This window comes from Nannobrachium achirus (assembly GCF_963921795.1).
Source record: "Nannobrachium achirus genome assembly, chromosome: 15".
Lineage (NCBI taxonomy): Eukaryota > Metazoa > Chordata > Actinopteri > Myctophiformes > Myctophidae > Nannobrachium > Nannobrachium achirus.
In genome coordinates this window covers 2,298,458-2,322,508 of record NC_137822.1, presented here as the reverse complement: position 1 = coordinate 2,322,508, position 24,051 = coordinate 2,298,458, and the positions used below count along the sequence as shown (strand labels likewise).

The 24,051-nt window shown below is 41.2% G+C and overlaps 1 protein-coding gene across 4 annotated transcripts; it reads left to right on the top strand.

The window, feature by feature from the left end:
• The first annotated feature begins 474 nt into the window (after window positions 1-474).
• LOC308298949 (inter-alpha-trypsin inhibitor heavy chain H4-like) lies at window positions 475-24,005 on the top strand. Of its 4 annotated transcripts, none has more exons than XM_080742645.1 (19): window positions 475-947; window positions 2,499-2,659; window positions 3,753-3,857; window positions 4,590-4,752; window positions 5,430-5,540; window positions 5,878-6,006; window positions 7,670-7,786; window positions 7,907-8,075; window positions 8,167-8,277; window positions 8,417-8,598; window positions 8,939-9,118; window positions 10,568-10,689; window positions 11,582-11,799; window positions 12,159-12,208; window positions 14,824-14,953; window positions 21,074-21,328; window positions 21,662-21,955; window positions 22,383-22,652; window positions 22,919-24,005. In XM_080742645.1, exons 1-19 carry the CDS (start codon window positions 879-881, stop codon window positions 22,957-22,959), a joined length of 2,877 nt encoding a protein of 958 aa, XP_080598771.1. In that variant the 5' UTR covers window positions 475-878; the 3' UTR covers window positions 22,960-24,005. The 4 variants fall into 4 exon arrangements, with proteins under 4 accessions (XP_080598771.1, XP_080598770.1, XP_080598772.1 ...); XM_080742644.1 differs by having other exon boundaries at window positions 12,159-12,211; XM_080742646.1 differs by lacking the exons at window positions 22,383-22,652; window positions 22,919-24,005 and having other exon boundaries at window positions 12,159-12,211; window positions 21,464-21,805.
• Window positions 24,006-24,051: the final 46 nt, after the last annotated feature.

Here is a 24,051-nt window from a genome sequence, read left to right as displayed (position 1 = left end):
AACACTTTTAAACCCATTTTTTGGTGAAATTCGAAAACGTAGTTACTGCACTCTGCCTTTTATGGTGAAGAAGGTTTGTAAAATATATAGGAGGATATGCAGACACTCGACTTAACATTTTAAGCCAGGCAAAATTGATAAAAAAGACGGACCCTTGAACATTTAGGCGAAATGGCTCTTCAACGGCGGTGAAAAGACTCTCCTCCACGGCGAAAGTGCCAGGCGAAAGGACCAAATGTGTTGAGGCGAATAAGTTATAGGCGAATAGGCTGGTGACCCTTGTAACTTCTACTTGAGAGTACAGAATGTGAGTACCTTTCCCATCTCTGGTGGGGTCGTGGGGAGTTGCGTCAGCATCAAGTAATCTTCTGAAAACAACATTTTGTTTGTACGACCTTCGGTTCAAGAGTTATTATAGGTCAAAACCTAAAGTGGGGTGGTTTAGCACCACAACAAGTCCAAACGTGAACAATTTGGAGAGGAGCGACTTGAAGAATTTGGGGTGGACAAATTTGGTGCTGATCAGTCCACTATTTTCCCAGAAGAACTCTGATATACTGTATATATAGACAGACAGACAGACAGACAGACAGACATATGGGAGAAAGAACACTATTTGTTTAGTTTACTATTGTTATCCACAGATAACTGATATCAGATATAATCCTTAAGAGCTTGGATTTTGGACTGATGACAGAAGACTATATTCATCAATAGTGATCTCTGTGGAATGGACTGAATCTGTCAGCAAAAAAGGAGGAATCTTGTAAGAGGGTTTGTCCCTTTAAGCACTTCTGCACACTGATAATGTCTGTTTGGATCAGCTGAGTTTAAAAGTCAGCTTGAACAACATCCCAGCATTTTGTGTGGAACCCATCATGGAGAGAGTGGTGCAACTCACCCTTCTTGGGTGGTTGCTGGCTTTTGCTACCGCAGCACCAGTCAAGGTAGGGTAATATATGACATGTATGTACTGGGGACGGGGTGTGCTGAAATTACAGAGAGTAGCACTGCAACTATTAACATCTTAGTAATAAGTATGTGACGTAGCTGTGTAGCATAACAGATCAAAGTTAAAACTTCAGAAAATGTGTTTGCGTGTTCTTTTTTTGAATGCTGGCAGGAGATGAGCTCATTTGAAAGTGATTTAAAGTTTTCCTCAGTCCCATGACTGTAAAAGTAAGAATTCCTCTTTCTTTAGGGAAAGATAATAATAATAGACGTCCTGTAGTAGTAAGAAGACTAAATGAGCACATTGTCATTCAACCCCATACAACGTACCCCCGTCCCCATGGTAGAATGAAAATCTCTTAAACTGTAAATAGTGAAGTGAACTATACTCTTCGACAAACACCACAAAATCTATCAGAGGTGAAGGACCTACTGACTGTGTGTGTGTGTGTGTGGGTGGGTGGGTGGTTGCGTGCGTGCGTGTGCGTCAGGGGTCATCGCCATGCTGGCTTGTGGTGTATATTTTTGTCTAAATAAAAAAATGCCACAGACATACAAAATGAGTGGAGAATAATATTAGCAGAAATGCATAAAGAGATAGCCCTGAATGACCATAACGCGTCTGTAACTCTGGGGGTGCTCAAATGGAAGGGTCCATTTGGTTCCATTTGTACACTCTCAGAGCTAAGGGTGTCCTTGCTAATAACACATTTGAGAACCACCGGTACTAACTGGTTAGACTCCTAATGTGCCATGGTGTCGTGGTAAATCAGTGTCATTCTGAAGAAAAACATGGAGACTTGACATTCAGTAATTTGGTCTTGGGATCAAAATAAGAACATTTTAATGGTGTGTAAATCTAACTTTCTCCACGGACAAGATCAAGTGTTGTAACTTGTGTGTGTGTGTGCCTGCTAGTGTTTGTGTTTTTGCAGAAAGTATTACCTCTGAAAGTACAAAGGCCTCTCTTGTGAAATGCAAGTAAATGAGGTCAATGTGCTATTCGAGCAGTGTTAATTTTGTCAACTAAAACTATACAGGTATGGCGAAAGTTTTCGGCGACTACCTTTTTTCCCCACTGAGGACAATTTCACCAACAAATGTTTAGGAGCTAGAGACTAGTGGAGAAGAGTTCCAGTAGAAGTAAAAGACAAAAAAGGCATTTGTGTTCAGGTGTCACTCAAAATAGCCGATCTATGACACGTTGTGTTGTGAGCTTGTGGATCTGCTGTTTTCGGCACACAGCTGAGTACACAGTAATTCAGGCATTTCAACACCATCACGGCCCGACCAAAATACCTTTTAGTCGACTAAATCAACTGTAGATTTAGTCGACAAAATGTGTTTATTTAGTCAACTAAAACAAGACTAAAACTAAAACATTTCATACGGATAAAATATGACTAAAACTAAAATAAATAAAAAACGATTGCTGTCAAAATCAATACTGTGAGTTGCTTAACTACTTGTTGTTTTATTCTCTGGTCAATTAGTGGTCAGTGCAGTGGTCAGTTGGGTTGTGTTTTGTTGTGTACGTCTATTTCCAGGAGGATTGGGACATCTACAGCTTCCACATCAACTCCACTGTGACCAGTCGCTACGCCACCACTGTCGTCACCAGCCGAGTTGTCAACCGCGTGGACGCACCCAAAGAAATCAACTTCCAAGTCAGGATCCCTAAGAATGCCTTCATCAGCAACTTCAGAATGTGGGTCTATGGAATAAGAGATTAATAGAAGGACCTTTCACTTAACACAAATGAGAATGCATGACAATTTACTAATTGTGTATTAATTATGAATCAACAATAATAAATTAAATTGAAATGGTCCAATTTTCGTAATTGGAAATGAGATCATTTCAGCCAGCGATGCTCATGTTGTACAATAAAGTAACTTTAGTCTGGATGTAAAAACGGCAAAGCACATTGATACCAGTTTAACGACAAATAGTCTGTGAGCCAGGAATCCAAATGTGGGCCATGGGTACCACCAACCTAGGGGGACTGATCTCATAGTGATTTTTGGGAAGTTAATACAATCCGAGCATTAGAAAACATGATAATATTGCAGCGTTGGTAGCTTTCTGTGTGTTATCAATCCATTCATATCCTCATGCCAAAACACACATTTCAAATGTTGAGCCTATACGGTACCTGCACATATAACTAAAGCATTCTACTTCAAACGGATTATTGACTCTTTTTGAAGAACCTGTGGGCGTAGCTCCTATCTGTTCTCAGTTACTGGCAGTGACAACATAGCAACTTACAAAAGATTTCTTACTGGCAGTGAGACCATAGTGACTTTTTACACAAGATGTTGCACAAAGGTTTACTGTGTAAATAACCTGTCCTATAGCATAGAAGTAGTAAACTAAAATGTAGGTAAAGCAAGATTCTATTCAATCAAATCAAAACATCAATAATCTGTACATTGAAGCCACTATACAGTAGCATCGATGTACGATAAGTTGCCAAGTAAAAAATGACCTGGCATTGGTCTACTCTGTATATAAGAAGCAAGGACCCCAAATGTGGTACCATCTGGGGGAAATGATTCTCATGGTGATTCTGGATGTGATAGCATTGCATAAGGAAATGTAGGTGTGTAAGTAATAACATTTATTTTACCATTAGGCCTATATATTTGCAGTTTTTTCATGGCAAAGAAAATCATTGGGAAAATCACTTTGAGCATTATTCCCATCAGATGGTACCATACTGGCTGTCTGGCTCATGGATGAAAAGTACCAATAGACCTACTGCAGGCTTCAGCCCTTTCACTGTTGGTCTTTCTCAGGCTTATTGAAGGCCAGATGTACGATGGTGTTGTGAAAGCTAAGGAGCAAGCACAACAGCAGTACACTGAGGCTGTGTCCCGAGGGGAGAGTGCTGGGGTGGTCAGGTAGGTCAATGATGGATCTGTGCATGTTCAGTGTGAAACATAGTAACATTCATGTTTTAAAACAGTGGTTTTCAACCTGTGGTCAAAGATGGACCATCAGTGGTCCTTGAGGGGTTCCAGGTGTTCCCCAACTAAATGATGGAGAGTTGGTCACTAAATGGACCCTTATACTGTGGATCTTTAACCTTTGAGAGTGTAAAATGGAACCAAATGGACCCTTACAGGTTCATTTGGTTTCATTTTACGCTCTCAAGAGTTAAATTATTGTTAAACTGATGCATTCATTAATTTACAAGAAGTCTACACAATCAGAGAATGTCAAAAATGTGTTATTTTGATCAACGTTTACTTGTTATATCTCCTATGGTACCATCAATACAGCATGGAATTGTGGACAAAATCCTTTCCAATGATAACAAAATATTCTACGTTTTGGGTCTGAGAGGCTAAGGGCCCTATTATGATCCAGGTCTTATGCCTGATCTGCAAGTTCACAACGTGCAGATGTAGATCAGCATTTGAAGTATTTAAAAATGTTTTTCAAAATAGTGAAAAGTTAAAGAAGTTAAGGCATAAGGCATAAGACCTGGATCATAATAGGGCCCTATGTCATCAAATGGTGGTCCGCGGCTCAAATGCCGAACAAATAACGGACCTTCATATGAAAAAGGGTTGAAAACCAATGTTTTAAAAGCATAAAAACGAGATGTTATGTGTCTTTCTGGTCTACAGCTCTGTGGGGAGAACCCTGGAGGAGTTCAAGACCTCCGTGACCGTGGCCGCTCTCCAGAAGGTGACCTTTGAACTCACCTACGAGGAGCTCCTGAAACGCACGCTGGGCAAATATGAGCTGCAGATCCACGCTCGACCCATGCAGCCCGTCAAAGACTTCAAGGTGAATGTGATTGAGTCGTACAGTAAGAGTCTGATTCAAGTGGCCATTGTGAACATACCAGGGCCCCTGATTCAGCCTGGGAAAAAGAGTTGTAGAGGCCCTCATTGCGCGCTATAGAGAGAGATCTCTCTCTATAGCGCTGCTGCTACTCAAAGATTTGCCATTTTAGATCATGACAAGTGACAAGCCAGTGGGCCAATTACTGTACATGAGTTATATTTCGTCGTTGTCTGGTGGAAACCTTGTATGTCCAAAACCGTTTGTTTTGTATTTATAATTTAAAAAATGATTTAAACTAGTGAAAACAGCCGATCTACAGTGCGAGGCGTTGTGTGCTTGTAGATCTGCTGTTTTCACTACTTTTGTGCAACGGCCTTGTATGATGAAGCAGGGCTTTGCTTTGCGAAAAAATTTGAAACTTGGAGATACAAGGTTTCTGCCCGACAGTGACGATTTACTTTGTTGGCCGTCTAGCCCCCAAAATGGAACGAAGGCCGACATTTTATTTTTAATGTTTTCCTAATGGCCGGCCTGGACCGGCCGGGAATGAACCGGCCGTTCGGGAGTTGTCCCGCTTTTCCCAATGGCCAGCACGTCCCTGTACTGTTGTAACTCAGACAGTTTGTCCTTGTTCCTATCACTCAACACACGTATGTTCTGTTTGTTTTCAATGCCAGATGGATGTATACATCAATGAGAAGCCAGGCATTACCTTCGTCCAGGTTAAGGGAGGGCTAAGTACCAACGCTCTAGCCAATGCCATTACAAAAACACACGCTCACAATCAGGTAATGTGGCTGTCCAGTGCAGTACATTATACAGTGTTGGGTAATATCATATATAGGCTAAAGTAGCACAATATGTAACAATTATTTTGCATTTGTAAAACAAAAAAAAGTACTTTTACAAATTGGGTAACATCGGTTACTGTACAGTATGTTAAACAACGAATTGGTTTCAGAAATTCTCTTAAATGACAATATCATTTGTCTATCATTCAGCAATGTACACTTTTATGTTCTAAATATGTACTCTACTCTAAGGAGGGTACTGCAAGGTTCATATACACTATGTGAAGAACGTCTTGCAGGAAAACCCTTAATGAGTGATGTATCCTGCTCCCAGGCCTGGGTGCATTTTTACCCTACAGAGCATCAGCAGATCATGTGTGACAGCTGTGGACCGCAGGGAATGAACGGAGATCTGGTCATTTCTTACGATGTCAACAGGGACGCCTCACTGGGAGACATCAAGGTATGGAGAGACTGACATCAGTGAAGATCAACATCCACAGTGCAGGTGATCCTGTCTTAAACTGATTGTAAAATTCTGTATGTATAAGAAGTTCACAGTAGGATTGGATGGAAGACTCAAAATGGTTTGTACTGGCTGAAGCTACATTTAATTATTTAATGTCAACTTAAAGTTATACTATGTAACTTTTTTTATAAAACATATCTTAAAATTGTCCTAACTATTAAATCGCTAACGTTTTGGAAACCCCACTCTGTTAATTTCAGCTCCCAAAGCCTTTTCTTTATATGTGTTCTACTGAGCCCTGGTGGCCGTGACCGGGGCTGTTTTTCCTGGCAAAATTACGTCATATGCATCATTCTGTACATGTGTCTCCCTACCGGCCAATCAAAGCCCAGATCATACACTGCTGAGCTCTTCAGGAAGTACACTGCAGTGTTTACACTGGGCTAGGAGTCTAGCATGTAACTCCCCAACCGAGGCTCGTAGAGGGACACGAAAGACCTCTATGGATAGGTCTCGGCGAGGCGAGGTGGACGCGGTGGTCTGAATGCCCGGTCCGCGGCGAAAAACGGCCGAAAAAAGCAGACGCGACCGCGGTTTGCTCTACTGCTACTGACCACTAGTTGAGCAACTTACACAGTATAGCTTTAAAGGAGGACTTCACCACTTTTCATATACTCTTCATATTATAAGTCCTCACTAATGTTCATAATAAAATAGCACTTTTTTTTTCATAGGAGAGTTGTGGGCGCGTCTGAAATCCATCCACCAGTGACATCATCAATGGGGAATCCAAGCTAATAGAAACTGCAGGCTTTCTATTCCAGAACAGTTGCAATGTTATAATGGAAGCCATTGTTCTCGCGATAATAAAAATCAAATTATTATTATTTATTTATTTTCAAAAATATAGTTTAAAAAAAATCTGTCAAACGATGATGTCACTGGTGGATGGATTTCTGACCCGCCCACAGCTATCCTATGAGACCCAGACTGAGTGGAAAAAATCTTGCTATTTTATCATGAACATTAGTGAGGACCTATTATATGAAGACAGGTTGAAAAGTGGTGAAGTTTAAGTAAACCAACTTAAGCCTGGTTCAGCTCACTCCTAAATTACACTTACACTTCCATTTGTCAAATCCGTGTCTCCGGCTGTGTGGTACAGCTCCATTCTCACTGCAAGATACAGAAGTACAGAACAGAGAAAGAGGACTGAACGACTTGAAATGAACACCAGACACAGAGCCTTGTATTAGAGAGTTTTGCCAATGCAGGGTCAGAAACAGCGCCAGTCACATGTTTCATGTAACTCGAAATGTCACGTTTCCCCCATAGATGCCAATGCATTGTGTAAACTTCGGGTTTGCACTTTGTCACTATTCGCCAATAGATGTGTATGTAGAAGACCTGGCCCCATGAAGTGAACGAGGGTGGCGCGACTCTCCATAGAGGGCTCTGACCAGACCCATTTGTAACTGCCAGACACCTTTTTTTTGCACTGGCAGATTCACCTGGTTTCATGGCGTATTTAGCATCTATTGGCATGAGATACATTGTAGTAGGAGTTTCTAAGTGACATTTCTAAGTGACATTTCTTGTCATCTGCACTGCAGTCTACTGACGGTAGATTTCCCCCGTTCTTTTCCCACCTGCAAAGGTGTCTGGTGGGTATTTTGTCCATCACTTTGCCCCAAGTGGTCTCGCCCGCATACCAAAGAATGTTGTCTTCATCATTGATCGAAGTGGCTCCATGAGTGGCAAGAAAATGCAACAGGTATGGTACAATGTTTGTGTGTGGCTACATTTCAAGAGCTACTGTTGTTTACCCATGAAATGTTGACATACTCAAAATGTATGAATTTCTTCTAATTTACGAAATGATCAATTTGCTTAGACCCGTCTTGCACTTCTACACATCTTGGGAGACCTGGCGGAAGAAGATTACTTTGGTTTGATCACTTTTGACTACAGCATTTCTACCTGGAAAAGGGAACTCTCCCCGGCCAATAGTGAAAACCTGGCCGCTGCCAAAGAGTTTGCACGGCACATCCAAGATGCAGGAGGTAAGGGTTCTGATCTACTGTATACACCCTGTAGCTGTCTTGTGAAATGATACCAGAATCAGAACGGCAATGACGTGTTTGTGTTTTACAGCCACAGATATCAATGCTGCAGTGTTACAAGGTGCAGAAATGCTGAAACGACACCCCAGAGAAGGCTCTGCATCTCTGCTTATACTTCTCACTGATGGTGATCCAACCTCAGGTAATACCCTGTAATCAACCAAAACCCACCCTCTAGTCTAGATAATGATGATTATATCTGATTTCAGTTCTTTATGGATACAAATACAGACTAAACAAATGGTTTCTCGATGTTCAAGTAATGTTGGTTATCATTACAGGGGAGACAAATCTCGAAAGAATACAGGCAAACATAAGAAAGGCTATAAATGAGAAATACCCACTCTACTGTCTTGGTTTTGGATTTGATGTCAATTTTGGATTCCTGGAGAAGATGGCACTGGAAAACAACGGTGCGGCGCGACGGATTTACGAGGATTCAGATGCTGACTTGCAGCTGCAGGTTGAGAGATATTTCATTTAATTTCCTTCCAATTAGCCAGTAGCTATGCCCCTCCCAAAAAGCTTTTGTCCAATACTAGCTTAGAATAACTTCCTGCTTGCCAAGGTTTGCCTTGGCAACAGCCTTGGCAAGCTGCCGGTTGCTAAGCTAGCATTGGACAAAAGCTTTTAGGGGAGGGGCATAGCTACTGGCAAATTTGTGTCTGATGTAGAGTTACTAGACTACACTTCTAACTGTCGTTGTTAGTAATCATTTCTACATTTCCAGTGGCAAAATGTCAGCAGCAGCATCAAGACTGAATGTTAAGAAAATTGCAAGCTATAATCTTATATTTCACCAGGGTTTCTATGAAGAGGTTGCCAATCCCTTATTGACAGATGTGACAATGATCTATGTCGGTGGCACTAATCTAACCAAGACCAACTTCAGCCAGTATTACAATGGCTCTGAAATCGTGGTGGCTGGTCAGATAACAGACAACAACATCGAAACGTTTGATCCACGGGTCCTTGCCCTGTCGGTAAGGAAAGCTGCCCGCCGTGCCCAAAGGGAGACAATGAACTTTTTGATGTGACTTATCAGGGCTAGAAGTGTTAGTATAAACAGTAATAAAGAAGTCGCTGGCTTATTGTGTCTAAAAATACATATTTAGCCACTTGCACGCATGCCTCCACCCACTGAAATCAAAATGGCTAAAATCGCTAAAACGATAGAAAACACTAATTGAAAACATTGTAACACTCATCTTTTCTTTTCTCCAATTACAATCAAAAAGATCAACCCTTGTTTAAAATAACAAAGTTGTCCTTAAAACCCGGGCTCCTATTCTGGGGAACTTTCACTTGATAATATGTGTTTCCTCCAGTGATTCACTGGAGTAAAACACACAACAATGCTAGCATTTCAGACACCCAGAAGATTGCTGTATCATGGCTTTTAGCCCTACAACAAATGTATCTGGATAATGCTGAAATTGCCATAGCCCCCCATTAAGCAAGTAGGACTAGTAGCCTACTGAAGGATTAAAGGGGAAGACCACCCATTTTCAATATTGAACTATGTCATTAATATACCTTAGAGGAGTTGTGTGGAAATAAAAATCGAACCTCTGTTCGAAGTGGAGCTGTGTGTGTGTGTGTGTGTGTGTGTGTGTGTGTGTGTGTGTGTGTGTGTGTGTGTGTGTGTGTGTGTGTGTGTGTGTGTGTGTGTGTGTGTGTGTGTGTGTGTGTGTGTGTGTGTGTGTGTGTGTGTGTGTGTGTGTGTGTTGCAGTTGAAAACAGCGCCCCTCCCTTAACATGTGTGGTCATAAAAGGTACTTCACCACATTCTTGAGGCTACATACGGACCCACATAGACGGGGCTACATACGGACCCACATAGACGGATACACACACGGCCACGTATAGGGAGCTCCACACAGCTCCAAAAAAAGTTCCCCTTCTTCTGTGTTGCCTAGAACTGGAGGATTGATTTTGGGGTTTGTATTGTAAAGTACAATGTGTGATGTCATCAAGTTGTAATTTGCAATACAAACCCCAAAATCAATCCTCCAGTTCTAGGCAACACAGAAGAGGGGGAACTTTTTTTTTATTTCCAAACAACTCCTCTAAGGTATATTAATGACATAGTTCAATATTGAAAATGGGTGGTCTTCCCCTTTAAGTTAACATTTAGGCATTACTGCTTTTGGACACAGAAAAGGTGTCCAAATGTGCATTCTCAGGATATTCTGAATACCAGTACAAGCTTGTTTTTTGGAAATACAATTCAAAAGCTACCTCAAAATATACAAGTAAAGAGCAGTCGACGGGTGTTTCTGGTGTGGACATAACTTACATACAGTGATATTCTTATGCTTAACTTACAGTTTACACTGTCATACTGTGGAAAATGACACCGTAAATCTGCTACTGTTAACACGTCTTTGACAGTAACTGTTCTGACACATGATACATTTTGATGATCATAGAAAAGCATAAAGATGGAGTTTGAGTCTGAGAAAGACAGGAGGCTGGAGTCCACTGGAACCAGCTCTGATCACCTCCAGAGGGTCTGGGCCTACCTCACGGTGAAACAGCTCCTGGACAAAGAGTGAATATGCCGTCTTATAACCGATTCCTATATAGTCTTCAACAGGGGGTCTGGGACCCCTGGGGGGTCCTCAGAGTTACAACAGGGGGTCCTTTGAATCCATTTGAATCCTAGTGCCCATATTCTGAGAACTTTAGCCAATTTAGCGATAAACAAGCTCACAGCGTCTCTATTTTTAGCAAAGAGTTCTGGTGTAGAGCGGAAAAAGAGCAGACTAAGTACAGAGTGAAAGGACAAGTTTAGTATTGACGGTTCAAGTGGTTAAATATCTGAAAACACAAATTGACGTGAATCCAAAATACACTGATGTTTGTGCTGTCAAACGATGAAACTACAGTATACTGTATGGAATATATGAAAAGGTTGTGGGGGTCCCTGCTTCATCTCTCTCTCAACTATAAGGGGTCCTTGGCCTGAAAAACGTTGAAGACCCCTGACCTATTCCAATCATTGACACATTCTGAGTTTGAATACCAGAACGCTCACCCCAAAACACAGTCGCCTCCGGCGTCTAACCGGTGGAATGGTAGAACGGTCTCTCCCTGGAATTCCTAAAAGTAACTTCAGTAAACGATGCCTAAACGGTTAAACCCAACCTTATTCCTAACCTTAACCTCAGTAAAACGGTGCCAAAACCAAACCCTATACCTAATCTTAACCTCAGTAAAACTATGTCTAACCCTAAAGTTATAACCTTATCCTCAGTAAAACAAATACAAGAATGCAAGAACGGTGTGAGGTCAGCGGAGAGGAATGAGGGCGAGTCTGTTTTGTGGCGAGCGTTCTGGTTACCCTGAGTTTCACTGCGTGTAAGTGTAGTTTATCATTTACAATCGTGTGACTCATCAACAACTTTACAAAACATTGTGATATCATCATGTCTCGACTATAGGTTGCAGTTATCTGATGCTGAGAAGGAGAATGTGAAGAAAGAGGTCCTGGAGCTGTCTCTGAAGTACAGCTTTGTGACGCCACACACGTCCATGGTGGTCACCAAGCCACCGGGGGAGAACACACAGGTTCTCCACAAACCCAAGGAAGGAGAGGTGCCGGTGTCATCAGGAGGACATGCACTGTTGGCTTCGTTGCCATTTGATGATCAATATGACGGTATAGTATGTTTACATACTGCATGTAGAACACTATCGTGCCCCCAGGGCCGGATCTGGCCTTAAGCACTAGGTGGGGCAGGAAGAAATGAACTTTTACTCAAGTACATTTTGAATTCCGGACTTTTACTTGTAACAGAATATTCATTGCAGTATTGATACTTTTACTTATACGTAAAACATTTGAGTACTTCTTCCACCACTGGTTAATATGATCAACGAGTAAGCAGCCATACAGCTCGTGTCACAATGTGATTTGCTATTTTGGCAAATTCATTTTTGACAATACATGTCCAAAATAGGGATCCCAGATGGAAAATGGTAAAAAAAAAATGTTAAACAATATTCTTTGTCTTCCAGTTGCATACGACTTGTACTTGGCGGCGGCGCACCCAGTGTCGACACCAGGTAGTAGTTTACGTTTTCTATGCCATGTTATTTTACAATATTCTTTGTCTTCCAGCTAACCACCACTTGCTACGATCTCCACCAAGTCATTCTAAAGTTACCCGCGTCATCAAATCTTCACCAAGTGTCACTAAAGTTACCCGCGTCATGGGATCTGCATCTGCAAAAAAATCTAGGAGAATTAAAGCCAAAAAATACAAAGGCCATTAGGCAGTATAGTACGTTTTCTATGCCAATTATCCCAATTCCAATTTCCAACCTGTTATGTTATTTTACGTGCTACCGCTTTGGCCCACCTTTACCTTTTGTCATTTTGGGGTCCTTTTCTCTAATTGAATGAACTAGAAGCTGGGCCGCCCGACCTGGCCAACTCGGGAACGATGTAAATAGGGAATGAATGCCCCGCCCTTTAATGCAAACCCCATTATACCTGTTGTCATAGGACCCGTTTTGACCATCTGTTTGCCTGTGTCCATTTATGCCCATATATGGAGATATCTGTATCTGTCTGTCTGTCGGCGTCCATTTTATGTCCATATATGGAGATCACTGCAGATATAGTTCTGGGTCCATTTTATGCCCATATGCCCATATATGGAGATATCTGTCTATTTGCGTCCATTTTATGCCCATATATGGAGATCTCTGTATCTGTCTGTCTGTGTCCCTTTATGCCCGTATATGGAGATATCTGTTTATCTGCGTCCATTTTATGCCCATATATGAGATCTCTGTCGCTTTTTGTTTGTTTCTTCTTTAAGCAGAATACACAGCCTGCTTAAATCTGCATCATTCAAGTCATCCTCCCAGTCCCACGCTTTGTCGCTTGTCTTATGTTTGTCTTTGTCTCTTTTATTTTCTTTTTTGGAGCGGACCCCATGAATGCCCCACCCTTTAATGCAAACCCCAATATACCTGTTGTCATAGGATCCGTTTTGACCATCTGTTAGCCTTTGTCCCCACCCTTTAATGCAAACCCCAATATACCTGTTGTCATAGGACCCGTTTTGACCATCTGTTTGCCTTCTGTTAGCCTTTGTCCCCACCCTTTAATGCAAACCCCAATATACCTGTTGTCATAGGACCCGTTTTGACCATCTGTTTGCCATTGTCCCCTTATGCCCATATATGGAGATCTCTGCACACACAGTACCGGTTGCGGAAAACTCTGCAAACCCCATGAATGCCCCACCCTTTAATGCAAACCCCAATATACCTGTTGTCATAGGACCCGTTTTGACCATCTGTTTGTCTTTGTCCACTTATGCCCATATATGAAGATCTCTGCACACACAGTACCGGTTGCGGAAAACTCTGATGTCAGACTTTATGCCCATATCTGGAGAACGCGCGTGCCGGTGGGAAGAAGGGTTCTCGAGATACGCGGATTACATACATACATACACATTCACAGAGATTTTGTGTTGACTCATGTGGCATACGTGATGTCAGAGCCTTTTATGAAGTGATGTCACAATGACTCAGCGCTTGCGCCGATTTCCCCCGGAACAGCCTGATGTCAACAATCAGCTCCGCATAAGGAGATTCCGAACGTTTCGCGCCGGTTTCGGAAAACCGCGAGTCGGGTCGGGTCGAGGCCCGGCACTGCACTCCGCGCGGCGGCGGGGAACGCGCGTGCCGAATCTGAAGCCGGTGGGACGAACGGTTCTCGAGATACGCGGATTACAAACAAACAGACAGAGATTTGGCGCATTTATAGATAGATAAGGAACTGCATCAATGAGCATAAAGGTGACACAGGGAATTGGAATTGAAATGTTAGCCTGTCTGCCAGACGGGAGCGTGTCGCTGTTACTACATGTCATCTTTTCGACACCCGACTCTAACCCTCACCCTAACCTTAACCTCCGTGGAGTGAGTCACTAACCCTCCGGTCGAAATGATGGGCGTTCGCAAAAGCGAGATTACCCCCTGCCAGACAGGCATACTGCCTGTCTGGCAGTATGCCTGTCTGTAGAGTATGTAGAGGATATTTATCCTCTACATTCCAAGCTCTGTGGAAAAAAAGCAACACAAGTAATAAAACAAACAATCATAAGCATTTAGTGTGTATTGAATTAAAGGGATATTTCACTTTCAAATGCTATTTTATCGTCTACTCAGGCTTTTGGGAGCACCCAGGACAGTTCTTAAGTTGCTTGATTCAGTATTTAGATATTTGATATTCATTTTATCAGACACGACCCCTTCCTATACAAACCCATTGTAACTTCAGACTCCATTTTAATCATGATAGATTCATTGAATACACCCAAACTTGGTTCTGGTTGGTTATATAGCCGGCAAGCATGCCTCAATGCACTCAACATTCAGTTCAGACTCAATACAGTATGTGTTTGTGTATAACATCAGTGCATGTAATACAGGCTCTTGAGAAGCTATCTAACTTGTGTGGAAATCGTCCAAGGAATCATTTTCTATCTATCTACTGGAGATAGTAATGCATTTGGCCTAACAGTCTATGGTAATGTTGCTATACCATGTACTTTAAAAAATAATCTCTCTATCATCCACATATGCATCCCTGTTGTAGGTGAGGATATTTGTTTGACTTCTAGACTAACAGAAAATGCCTGTTTCTTCTCAATATTTTGGTGGTGACTTTGCTGAGGATTTTGCTGCTGAGGAATTTGCTGACTATGATCTAGCACTACCACTACCAACAACAACAACAACAACAACAACAACAACAACAACAACAACAGAAGTACCAAGAACAACAAAAGGTATTGTGCATGTAAATATGATTTTCATTTAAAAGCCACACATTTCTAATAAAAGAAAGAGCTTTCCCGATACACTTTTATAACGCTTTAGTTAGTGTCATTATACTTTTATAAACACGTAATTAAATTGAGTGACATACAGCAACTCATAAATGAGCTTTAAGTTGTCAAATTAAAAACACGCCTTACATGCATTAATGCATGACACCCAATTACTTTGGGGGGTCCCCAGATGATTAACTTAATGTAATACATTGTTTTCCCACTCAACTTTAAACAAACCAACATAAAGTTTAAGTGCATAGAGGGTATCTTCACATTTCTAAAGTGCCAATTTAAGGACTTTTTAATACCTCTAAAATGACAAATTAAACATTGTCCAAATTGTCAGAAATTGTGAAAATAGCACAACGCAACTAAGGCGTTGTGAGCATCTATTTTCACAATAGAAAGTTTTTTTTTTTTTTTTTTTTTTTCAACTTCGACTTTCTACTTTCTCTGGTGGGAGTCGACTTGTGTAATGAGTCGACTTGTTGACTTTTTCGTTAATGCCCTACTATATATGTGTAGTGGTTCTCTTGTTTTTTTTTTTTTTGTTTTTTTTTGGGGGTTTTCTTTTGTCCCAGTACAGGTGAGAGACAGAAAGAAAGAAAATAACTAGAATTGAAATACTTAGTGGCCAAGCCACGTAGTAGCTGAACTTTGGACCAATATCTTAAGATCTATCAGATCGGATTTTGTTTTTAATTGAAATATTCTTTTTTTTAATAATTCAATGAATATTGCAGTTTTATGCAAATTATTCTTCTGTCTCTAAAACATGAACAAGAAATGTCAAACTAACTATTTTCTTTTTAGATATTCCTGTTCCAGCCCTGACGCCAATGACTCCTGATAGGGCTGTTTTTGAGGCGTACATGTAGTACGTCTCGGAGGCCAACGGTGTTGAGAATTGCTTCAATAAGAACAACTGGGTCTGGCTTTCTGGTGTATTTTATTGATCACGAACACAGTCAAAATGGCTACTCTATCTCATTGACAAAGTCTGCCAATGAGAGGAAGCATAGCTATGTGTCCGGGCCCATTTGTCTACCAACAGCACGTGGTCTGTTAGCAGAGAATGAATGCCCAGCATGTCAGTTAACACATCGTATATATTGCATAGATGAGCTCCTCCCTCCAGGAGGACAGATAGTGGGAGGGAACATACAAACAGGTTTGGCATACATTAGCTGGCGATTGTCAGACAGTATATACATACAGTATATTGATTCCTTGTCAATCATCATATAGAAACAATACATTACAGAATGGTATATGATGGAACTCATAATAAGGCATACAGTATATTCCTTACATAGATATAGATACAGTTTGGAGAGAGACAGAGGGAGAGAGAGAAGAGAGATGGGGGAGAGAATAGGGGGTAGGGAGGAGGTGGTGTGTGTGTGTGTGTGTGTGTGTGTGTGTGTGTGTGTGTGTGTGTGTGTGTGTGTGTGTGTGTGTGTGTGTGTGTGTGTGTGTGTGTGTGTGTGTGTGTGTGTGTGTGTGTGTGTGTGTGTGTGTGTGTGTGTGTGTGTGTGTGTTTGTGTGTCTCAGAGAGGGGGGATGAGGGGGAGAGGGAGGGGGATTAGGTAATCTCAAAGAGTACTGGAGATCAAAGGTTATATCACAGGGCAGCTGAAGACAGTCTCACAGCAGGTATTAACAGGTCAGGGTGTGTGTGTGTGTGTGTGTCATAAACAACTGATGTCAGGTCAACAGAAGTTGCGGGAACTTTCTCCTGAATTAGAATTATATTTATTGGCCATATCATATCCTCCCTTTTGTTAATTAAAACAATCTAAATTGCTTAATTAAAACAATAAATGTAACTTTAATTACGACAATAAATGTAATTCTAGGTTATAATGTATCTACCCTAATATTTTCTTAAATTCAACACAAAACATAGCATTGTCACACCTTGATTTACAGTGAATGATTGCTTTGTGCATCAGTTTACAGTATGTGTTTGTAGGGAGGGTCCTTAATCTAAAAGTGAGTACTTTGTTCTGCTGTTATTTGGTATGTTATCACTGGATGCTAAAATAGCGTCTTCAGGTGTCAACATACACACATCCAAGGATGATCTTCGGCTGTGGTGGACTGAAATGTTCTCCATCATTTAGAATTAACTTTGACAGAGTAGCTAACAAAATCTAACACGTTTGTCGTTTTCTTTCTTATCATAATGTCATATCTCATGATGTATAGTGCGTGTTTGAATGCATTTATACAACCTGCTTGTTGAATTCATCTGTAGGACGCCATCTGTGCAGATCCCGGAACTCTCCTCATCACCCCATGCGTGTCACACCGCGCCATGGTCTGCAGGGTGAGCGCTGTTGCCGCCCTGTAGGCCTGTAGTCTTCTCCCAACAAGTCATAAGCAACCCCACTGGCCAATCGTTTTGGGACAACTGATTGACAGCTGTACCAACTATGTTCATGTAGTTGCATTGTCAGTGCTCTTCAATGTTTCTTCTTCAAAGTGTCAGTGTTTGTCTTCTTCTCAAAATGTCTCTTAGTCTTCTTTATGCTGCTTAGTTTTCTCAAAATGTCAGTGTTTTTCAGTTTCTTCTTCTTTCTCAAAGTGTCAGTGTTTGTCTCACTGCAAAGCAAAGCGGTTATCATTTCACTTTCCGTGTGGCCTCTGTCACTGCTCCCAGCCCCCCTTTTTGTCTGCAACACATGCAGGTAGTTGAGGGGAGGGCTGCTTTTGGTGGGCCCTTAATCAAGGCACAGCGGGGCTTCTGCTGCTTTAGCTTGAGATGCAGATAAGGCTTATTGTCTGTTGTAGTCGCCAGCTGGGACAAGCACTTGGGGGTGTTGAAGCATTTCTGTGAGTTGAGCGGTATCCCGGGCGTGGTCTTGCATGCAAGGGGTGTAGGAGGCTCCGAAATCTCGCACAGTACAGGCGCCTGCAGAGGAATTAATAAAAATAGACACCAGGTTACTTGCATATGTTCTTATCATTTCTTCATATTGACATATATTTTCATAAGTCATTATCTATAAATCTCCCCTTTTTTTTTTTTTTTTTTTTTTTTAATCACATCGTCTCCTTCATTATCTCTAAAACAAAACTACATTGCTAGTCAACTTTGTGCACAAGTTGGCCCTCACAATTCTTCAACCAGATACTCAACCATTATGCATATTTATGAAAACAATATTAAGCAAGCATTGCGCATTATGCTTGAACTCAACACAGTCTCCAACCAGTGTATTCAATAATACTATGTAAATGTTAGAGAAAAAATACATTTTCTCTTTTAACTTGTTTTACAGCAGTGATATACAACACAGAACACACAAGTGAACAAGAAAAGACCTTAAAGCTGCTCCAATGACAATCAGTTCAGACTTCATTCAAAATGGTAATCTGATAAAACCAGTTCTACTGAGAAAAGAAGTCCGGCTTTAATTGTGACTTAATTCCAAACCCAAGTTGTATTTCAAATCTAAACAAGGCAAATGGATATTCTTCACATATACATGGGTACAGTGTAAATTTCTCTCGAGCATATAAATCTAAACTTTTAAAAACTATTGCGTGTACATCTTACAGTTTAAAATAAGACAAACCCTGGATTCTAGGTATTTAGACAGGTAACCATCAAGCAAGGACTAGACTAATTCAGAGCTCGTCTCCAGCCTGTCTCTAGGTTAACAAAGACTATTATAATTAGTGTTAGCACCTAACCAGGCTTCAAAGAACAACATTTGAATATAGTGTGAAACGTAAATACACTTGAAATCTTAGAGGAGAGATGTCATTGTTGATCTACTTTCATTACTATTAGTTTGGGCTAAAGGGTTTGGGAATTGTTTATACAGTTGAGTAAAATAACTTAAGTATATTACTCAAGTACTTAATTTGATTACTTAATTTGATTACTATGTAACTTTTGCTATGTGTAAATGAAGCCCCACACATGATGAGCAAACAATCTGCAGTTTGATTACTCACTAATGTCCAGTGACTCCACTCACACACATGAGAAATACTTTAAACATCTTCAATATTTGAGCCAACTCAACCATTAATTCTATTTTCTTAATATTGGCATTCTTAACTTTAGTTTTTCATATTTATAGGCTATATAAAGGTTTCAAAAAACAACATCTTCCTAGTTTCTCCAATCTCCACTTTGGAGATCTGGTCAGGCTTTAGGTAGCTAACAATAACTTTTCGTCACCTCTCCTGTCCTGCCCCCCCCCCCCCCCCTCCCTCCCCCCCAGAAAGAGAGAGAGAGAGAGAGAGTAGGAGAGAATCCATTTATCTTTTTTATTTTTACACCAGAAAGTCAACCCAGTTTATTTCCATACTCATTCATATCTTATTCCTAAATTTTCCCAAATTTGATTCATATTTAGTTACCTGAAATTCTCAGGTGAAACCATTGACTTTCACCACAGACCGTCCAAGTATAAACGAGTCTAGGCATGTTCCAATTCCATGGCCCGTCGGCCCCCCAGCTTGCTTTCAAAACCCCTACACTTTATGGTGTGTAAATACCAAACCTGCACTTGAGTGTACAAAAACACTTGAGTGTACAAAAACTCCTGCACCAAAGACCGTCCAAGTCTAAAAAACGTGTCTTGGCATTTTACCAATCCCATGGGCCTTCGGCGGCCCCCTCTGCTTGTCACCACAGACCCATTCAAGTCAAAAATGGTCCAGGCACGTCACATTACAATGTCTTATACATGTAAATGTGGTCGGTTTAACTGGCCTAAACCAACACAAAGACCTTGGCAGTGCAAATGGAAAAGCTTTATTTGGATAACACACTATTTTAGCCTACTGAAACATTTAACTTCTTGTATGTGGCATACTTGTATAAACTATTATATAGATTACACCACCACTTTGCTTGAGTCAAACTGAATTAGTTAACCTAATAATTGTGTCCTTTTCAGGCTTTATTCCACTCCATTGCAAGTTAATTATGAACCTTAATTGTCAGGATTTTTCTATTTAGAGTATGGAAAATAAAACATCTCACCGTTTTTATAGCTTTGCCCTTGAGTTCGTTGAAATCCAGGCGTTTCGGTCCAGGAGGAGAGAACGTCCGTGGCTCTCCTTTGTCGACTTAAGGCGCGGCGCGATCCTCTCCTCCCAGGAAGACAAGACGCTGGATCCCACTCTTCTGACACCATTCTGATAGGGCTGTTTTTGAGGCGTACATGTAGTACGTCTCGGAGGCCAACGGTGTTGAGAATTGCTTCAATAAGAACAACTGGGTCTGGCTTTCTGGTGTATTTTATTGATCACGAACACAGTCAAAATGGCTACTCTATCTCATTGACAAAGTCTGCCAATGAGAGGAAGCATAGCTATGTGTCCGGGCCCATTTGTCTACCAACAGCACGTGGTCTGTTAGCAGAGAATGAATGCCCAGCATGTCAGTTAACACATCGTATATATTGCATAGATGAGCTCCTCCCTCCAGGAGGACAGATAGTGGGAGGGAACATACAAACAGGTTTGGCATACATTAGCTGGCGATTGTCAGACAGTATATACATACAGTATATTGATTCCTTGTCAATCATCATATAGAAACAATACATTATAGAATGGTATATGATGGAACTCATAATAAGGCATACAGTATATTCCTTACATAGATATAGATACAGTTTGGAGAGAGACAGAGGGAGAGAGAAGAGAGATGGGGGAGAGAATAGGGGGTAGGGAGGAGGTGGTGTGTGTGTGTGTGTGTGTGTGTGTGTGTGTGTGTGTGTGTGTGTGTGTGTGTGTGTGTGTGTGTGTGTGTGTGTGTGTGTGTGTGTGTGTGTGTGTGTGTGTGTGTGTGTGTGTGTGTGTGTTTGTGTGTCTCAGAGAGGGGGGATGAGGGGGAGAGGGAGGGGGATTAGGTAATCTCAAAGAGTACTGGAGATCAAAGGTTATATCACAGGGCAGCTGAAGACAGTCTCACAGCAGGTATTAACAGGTCAGGGTGTGTGTGTGTGTGTGTGTCATAAACAACTGATGTCAGGTCAACAGAAGTTGCGGGAACTTTCTCCTGAATTAGAATTATATTTATTGGCCATATCACTCCTTGGTCAGATGTGTTTCCCTCTGAGAAAGTGGAGATGAGCTGTGCAGTTCAGGGGAGTTCTGAGTCTGACTGGACCTTCACCTGGTACAGAGATGGACAGAAGCTCAATGAAGACTCCACTGTGTCCCTCGGTCCTGAAGGTTCAACTGTCACCGTCTCCCCTCCATCACAGACATATACTGGAAATTACTCCTGTAGAGCTCATCACAAGACCGAGCCAATTACTACTGGAGATAGTAATGCATTTGGCCTAACAGTCTATGGTAATGTTGCTATACCATGTACTTTAAAAAATAATCTCTCTATCATCCACATATGCATCCCTGTTGTAGGTGAGGATATTTGTTTGACTTCTAGACTAACAGAAAATGCCTGTTTCTTCTCAATATTTTGATTAGCAAACAAGCCCCAGGCCAGAGTGACACAAACTCCAAGTTTGACACCTATGAAATATCATGTGTTAAGAACTATGTTATGGGTGGTATAAGGATATTGACACTTAGTTTTATTACCAATTTATTACCAAGTTCTAACAGGGAAAATATGGGAATAAAATAGTAGGGCTTACATATAATGCCATGTTGTTGTCTATGCAGAAATACCTGTTCCCTCTCTGGAGCTGCAAACTCCTTGGCTCGACGTGTTCCCTACTGAGAGAGTGGAAATGAACTGTGGAGTTCAGGGAAGCTCAGATTGGACGTATACCTGGTACAGAGACGGACATGAACTCAGTGGTGATCATATTAGTGTCTCTCCTGGAGCAGAGGGATCGTCTCTCGTCATTTCATCTGCTAAACCTGGAGATGCTGGAACGTACACCTGTGGAGGACAACACAGAACCCGGCCTGTCAAAACTCAATCCAACAATACACCAATTCTCATTGTCTATGGTGAGCACAGTTTCGCATTTTTTATTTATTTATTTGATTGTCCATTTCTGATTACTATTACAGCGTTAAAGGAGTAGTTCACCCCCAAAATGACTTTTTTTCTATTGATTAGTCACGCCATGGAGAGTAGAGTTCAATAATATTTTTTGGTTTTTGTCACATTCCTAAGACAAAAATTTGATTCGAGTAAATTTACCCCCATTGGGGACCCGTTTCGAAACGGGTCCCCATCCGGAACGAATGGTGGTAGATTTATTGTTATCACATTTTTGTCTTAGGAATGCGACAAAAAACTAAAAATATTATTGAACTCTAGTCTCCATGGCGTGACTAATCAATAGAAAACACGTCATTTTGGGGGTAAACTACTCCTTTAAGACACTTGTTTCTGACACCAATGAATAAACATTTTCCTTTTCAAATTCAGCTAACAAGCCAAAACCCTTGATGATCCAAGATCCAAGTGCCGAGAAGATGTACTTTGGAGAGCCAGTGTTCTTTGGTTGTAAAGTTGAAGTTTCCACTGGCTGGGAGTATCTATGGTACAAAGATGGAACACCACTATCAAACAACAGCGATAGTTATAACATCAGCTCAGCAACTCCATCCGACAGTGGTTCTTATAAGTGCATGGCCAAAAGAGGCACAACAGCATTTTATACGGACTTCAGCGAGGTTCGGACTCTGCAGATATCTGGTGAGCCATACGTATACAAATCTGTCATTTCTATTTTCTAATTTTGACACAACAATATTATATAATTGCCTCTCAATATTTATTGACATATTTTTAAACGGCATAACTATTCACACATTTTATATTTAAAAATAGCAGATATACAAGCTCACAGGGCGTCACTTCGTGCCAGGCTCTATGCTTATAGATCTGCTATTTTCTAAAAAAATCATGAACATGAGGCATATCACTGAACCACATCTCTCTCGCTTTCTCTCCCACACTAGCTCTGAGAGCGGTGAAACGACAGATGGAAATGGAGGGCTGATTTCATTCAAGCAGTGAGGATGTATTTAGATCACTTTAGTGTTGTTACTTAGTTGTCCTTCAATACTGAGTTCACCCAGTCATTATGTAGCCTCACGTAGCCAGGCTTACTCATCTGCGAAGAGAAAAGCCTGGTGACAATATCAGGCAGAGACCGTTCAACTTCCGCCGTGAGAATCTCACCGGAAGTCTGTTAAACGCAGCACTTCCACCACTTCCGCTAGAACCAACCGGAAGTTATATTGTGGCCAGGGTGGTCATTGTGCCCAGACAATTATCACATAGTAGTTAGTGTGTTTTCTGTAGGCAAGCAGACTATTGTTCTTGTACATTTTAGTTTCACCTCTGTAACCTTTTCTCTAACCCCAAAAGTAAAGCTGGGACACTGCCACAATCAGTAAAGGGTAGGGCGACGATGAGTTTGTAATTTGTTTGTCCTGCTTAGTATTTTCTTAGCCGCAAATCTTAGATGCTATAATGCTATCTGCGTCTGTTGTCATACACTCTGAATGTAATGTAATGTAATGTACTGTAATCATGTGATGTCATAAGGCAGACAGTGACTAGAAAGGTGGTATGGTTATGCCATGTTAACTTCCCAGGAAGTTGTATTTTTTCGACTAATCACAGTGTGGTATTTCTGAAAATGTATTTATACCCTGCTGAAATGTTTTTTTGTTCCCACTTCTCCGGTTGCGTTCGCAGTAAACAACATGCATTTTGATAACGTTACTCCGACAAAACTGAGTTAAGAGTTACGATTTATTTTGGTTTGTTTCACTGGGGGACGTAAATAGACCGGCACTGCATGCATGACTTAACTTCCCTTAAGTGCAGCACTTCCGCCGAATTCGATCACTTCCATTAAGGCAACGCACACAGCGCAGGTCGCGCCCAGCGTGCTTTCACCATGGATTTTGTTTGCTGTGTTTACATATTACTTTGTAAACCTCCAGTCCCCCTGACTTGGTTGAGTCTGCAGACCAATTTTCTAATTTCTTTGTTGTTTTAATGGAAACGTGTTGAATAAACTTGACACTCTTGATACATCGACCTCCTGTGCTGGTCACGCTGAGCCTGTATTTTTGGGGAC

Bases quoted from the DNA above. Each gene is read 5' to 3' on its own strand.
- LOC308298949 (XM_080742644.1), top strand. From the start codon at position 879: ATGGAGAGAGTGGTGCAACTCACCCTTCTTGGGTGGTTGCTGGCTTTT. The intron at 8,076-8,166 runs GTAAGGGTTCTG...TGTGTTTTACAG, and splicing joins GCACATCCAAGATGCAGGAG to CCACAGATATCAATGCTGCA. The intron at 11,800-12,158 runs GTATAGTATGTT...TTTGTCTTCCAG, and splicing joins ATTTGATGATCAATATGACG to TTGCATACGACTTGTACTTG.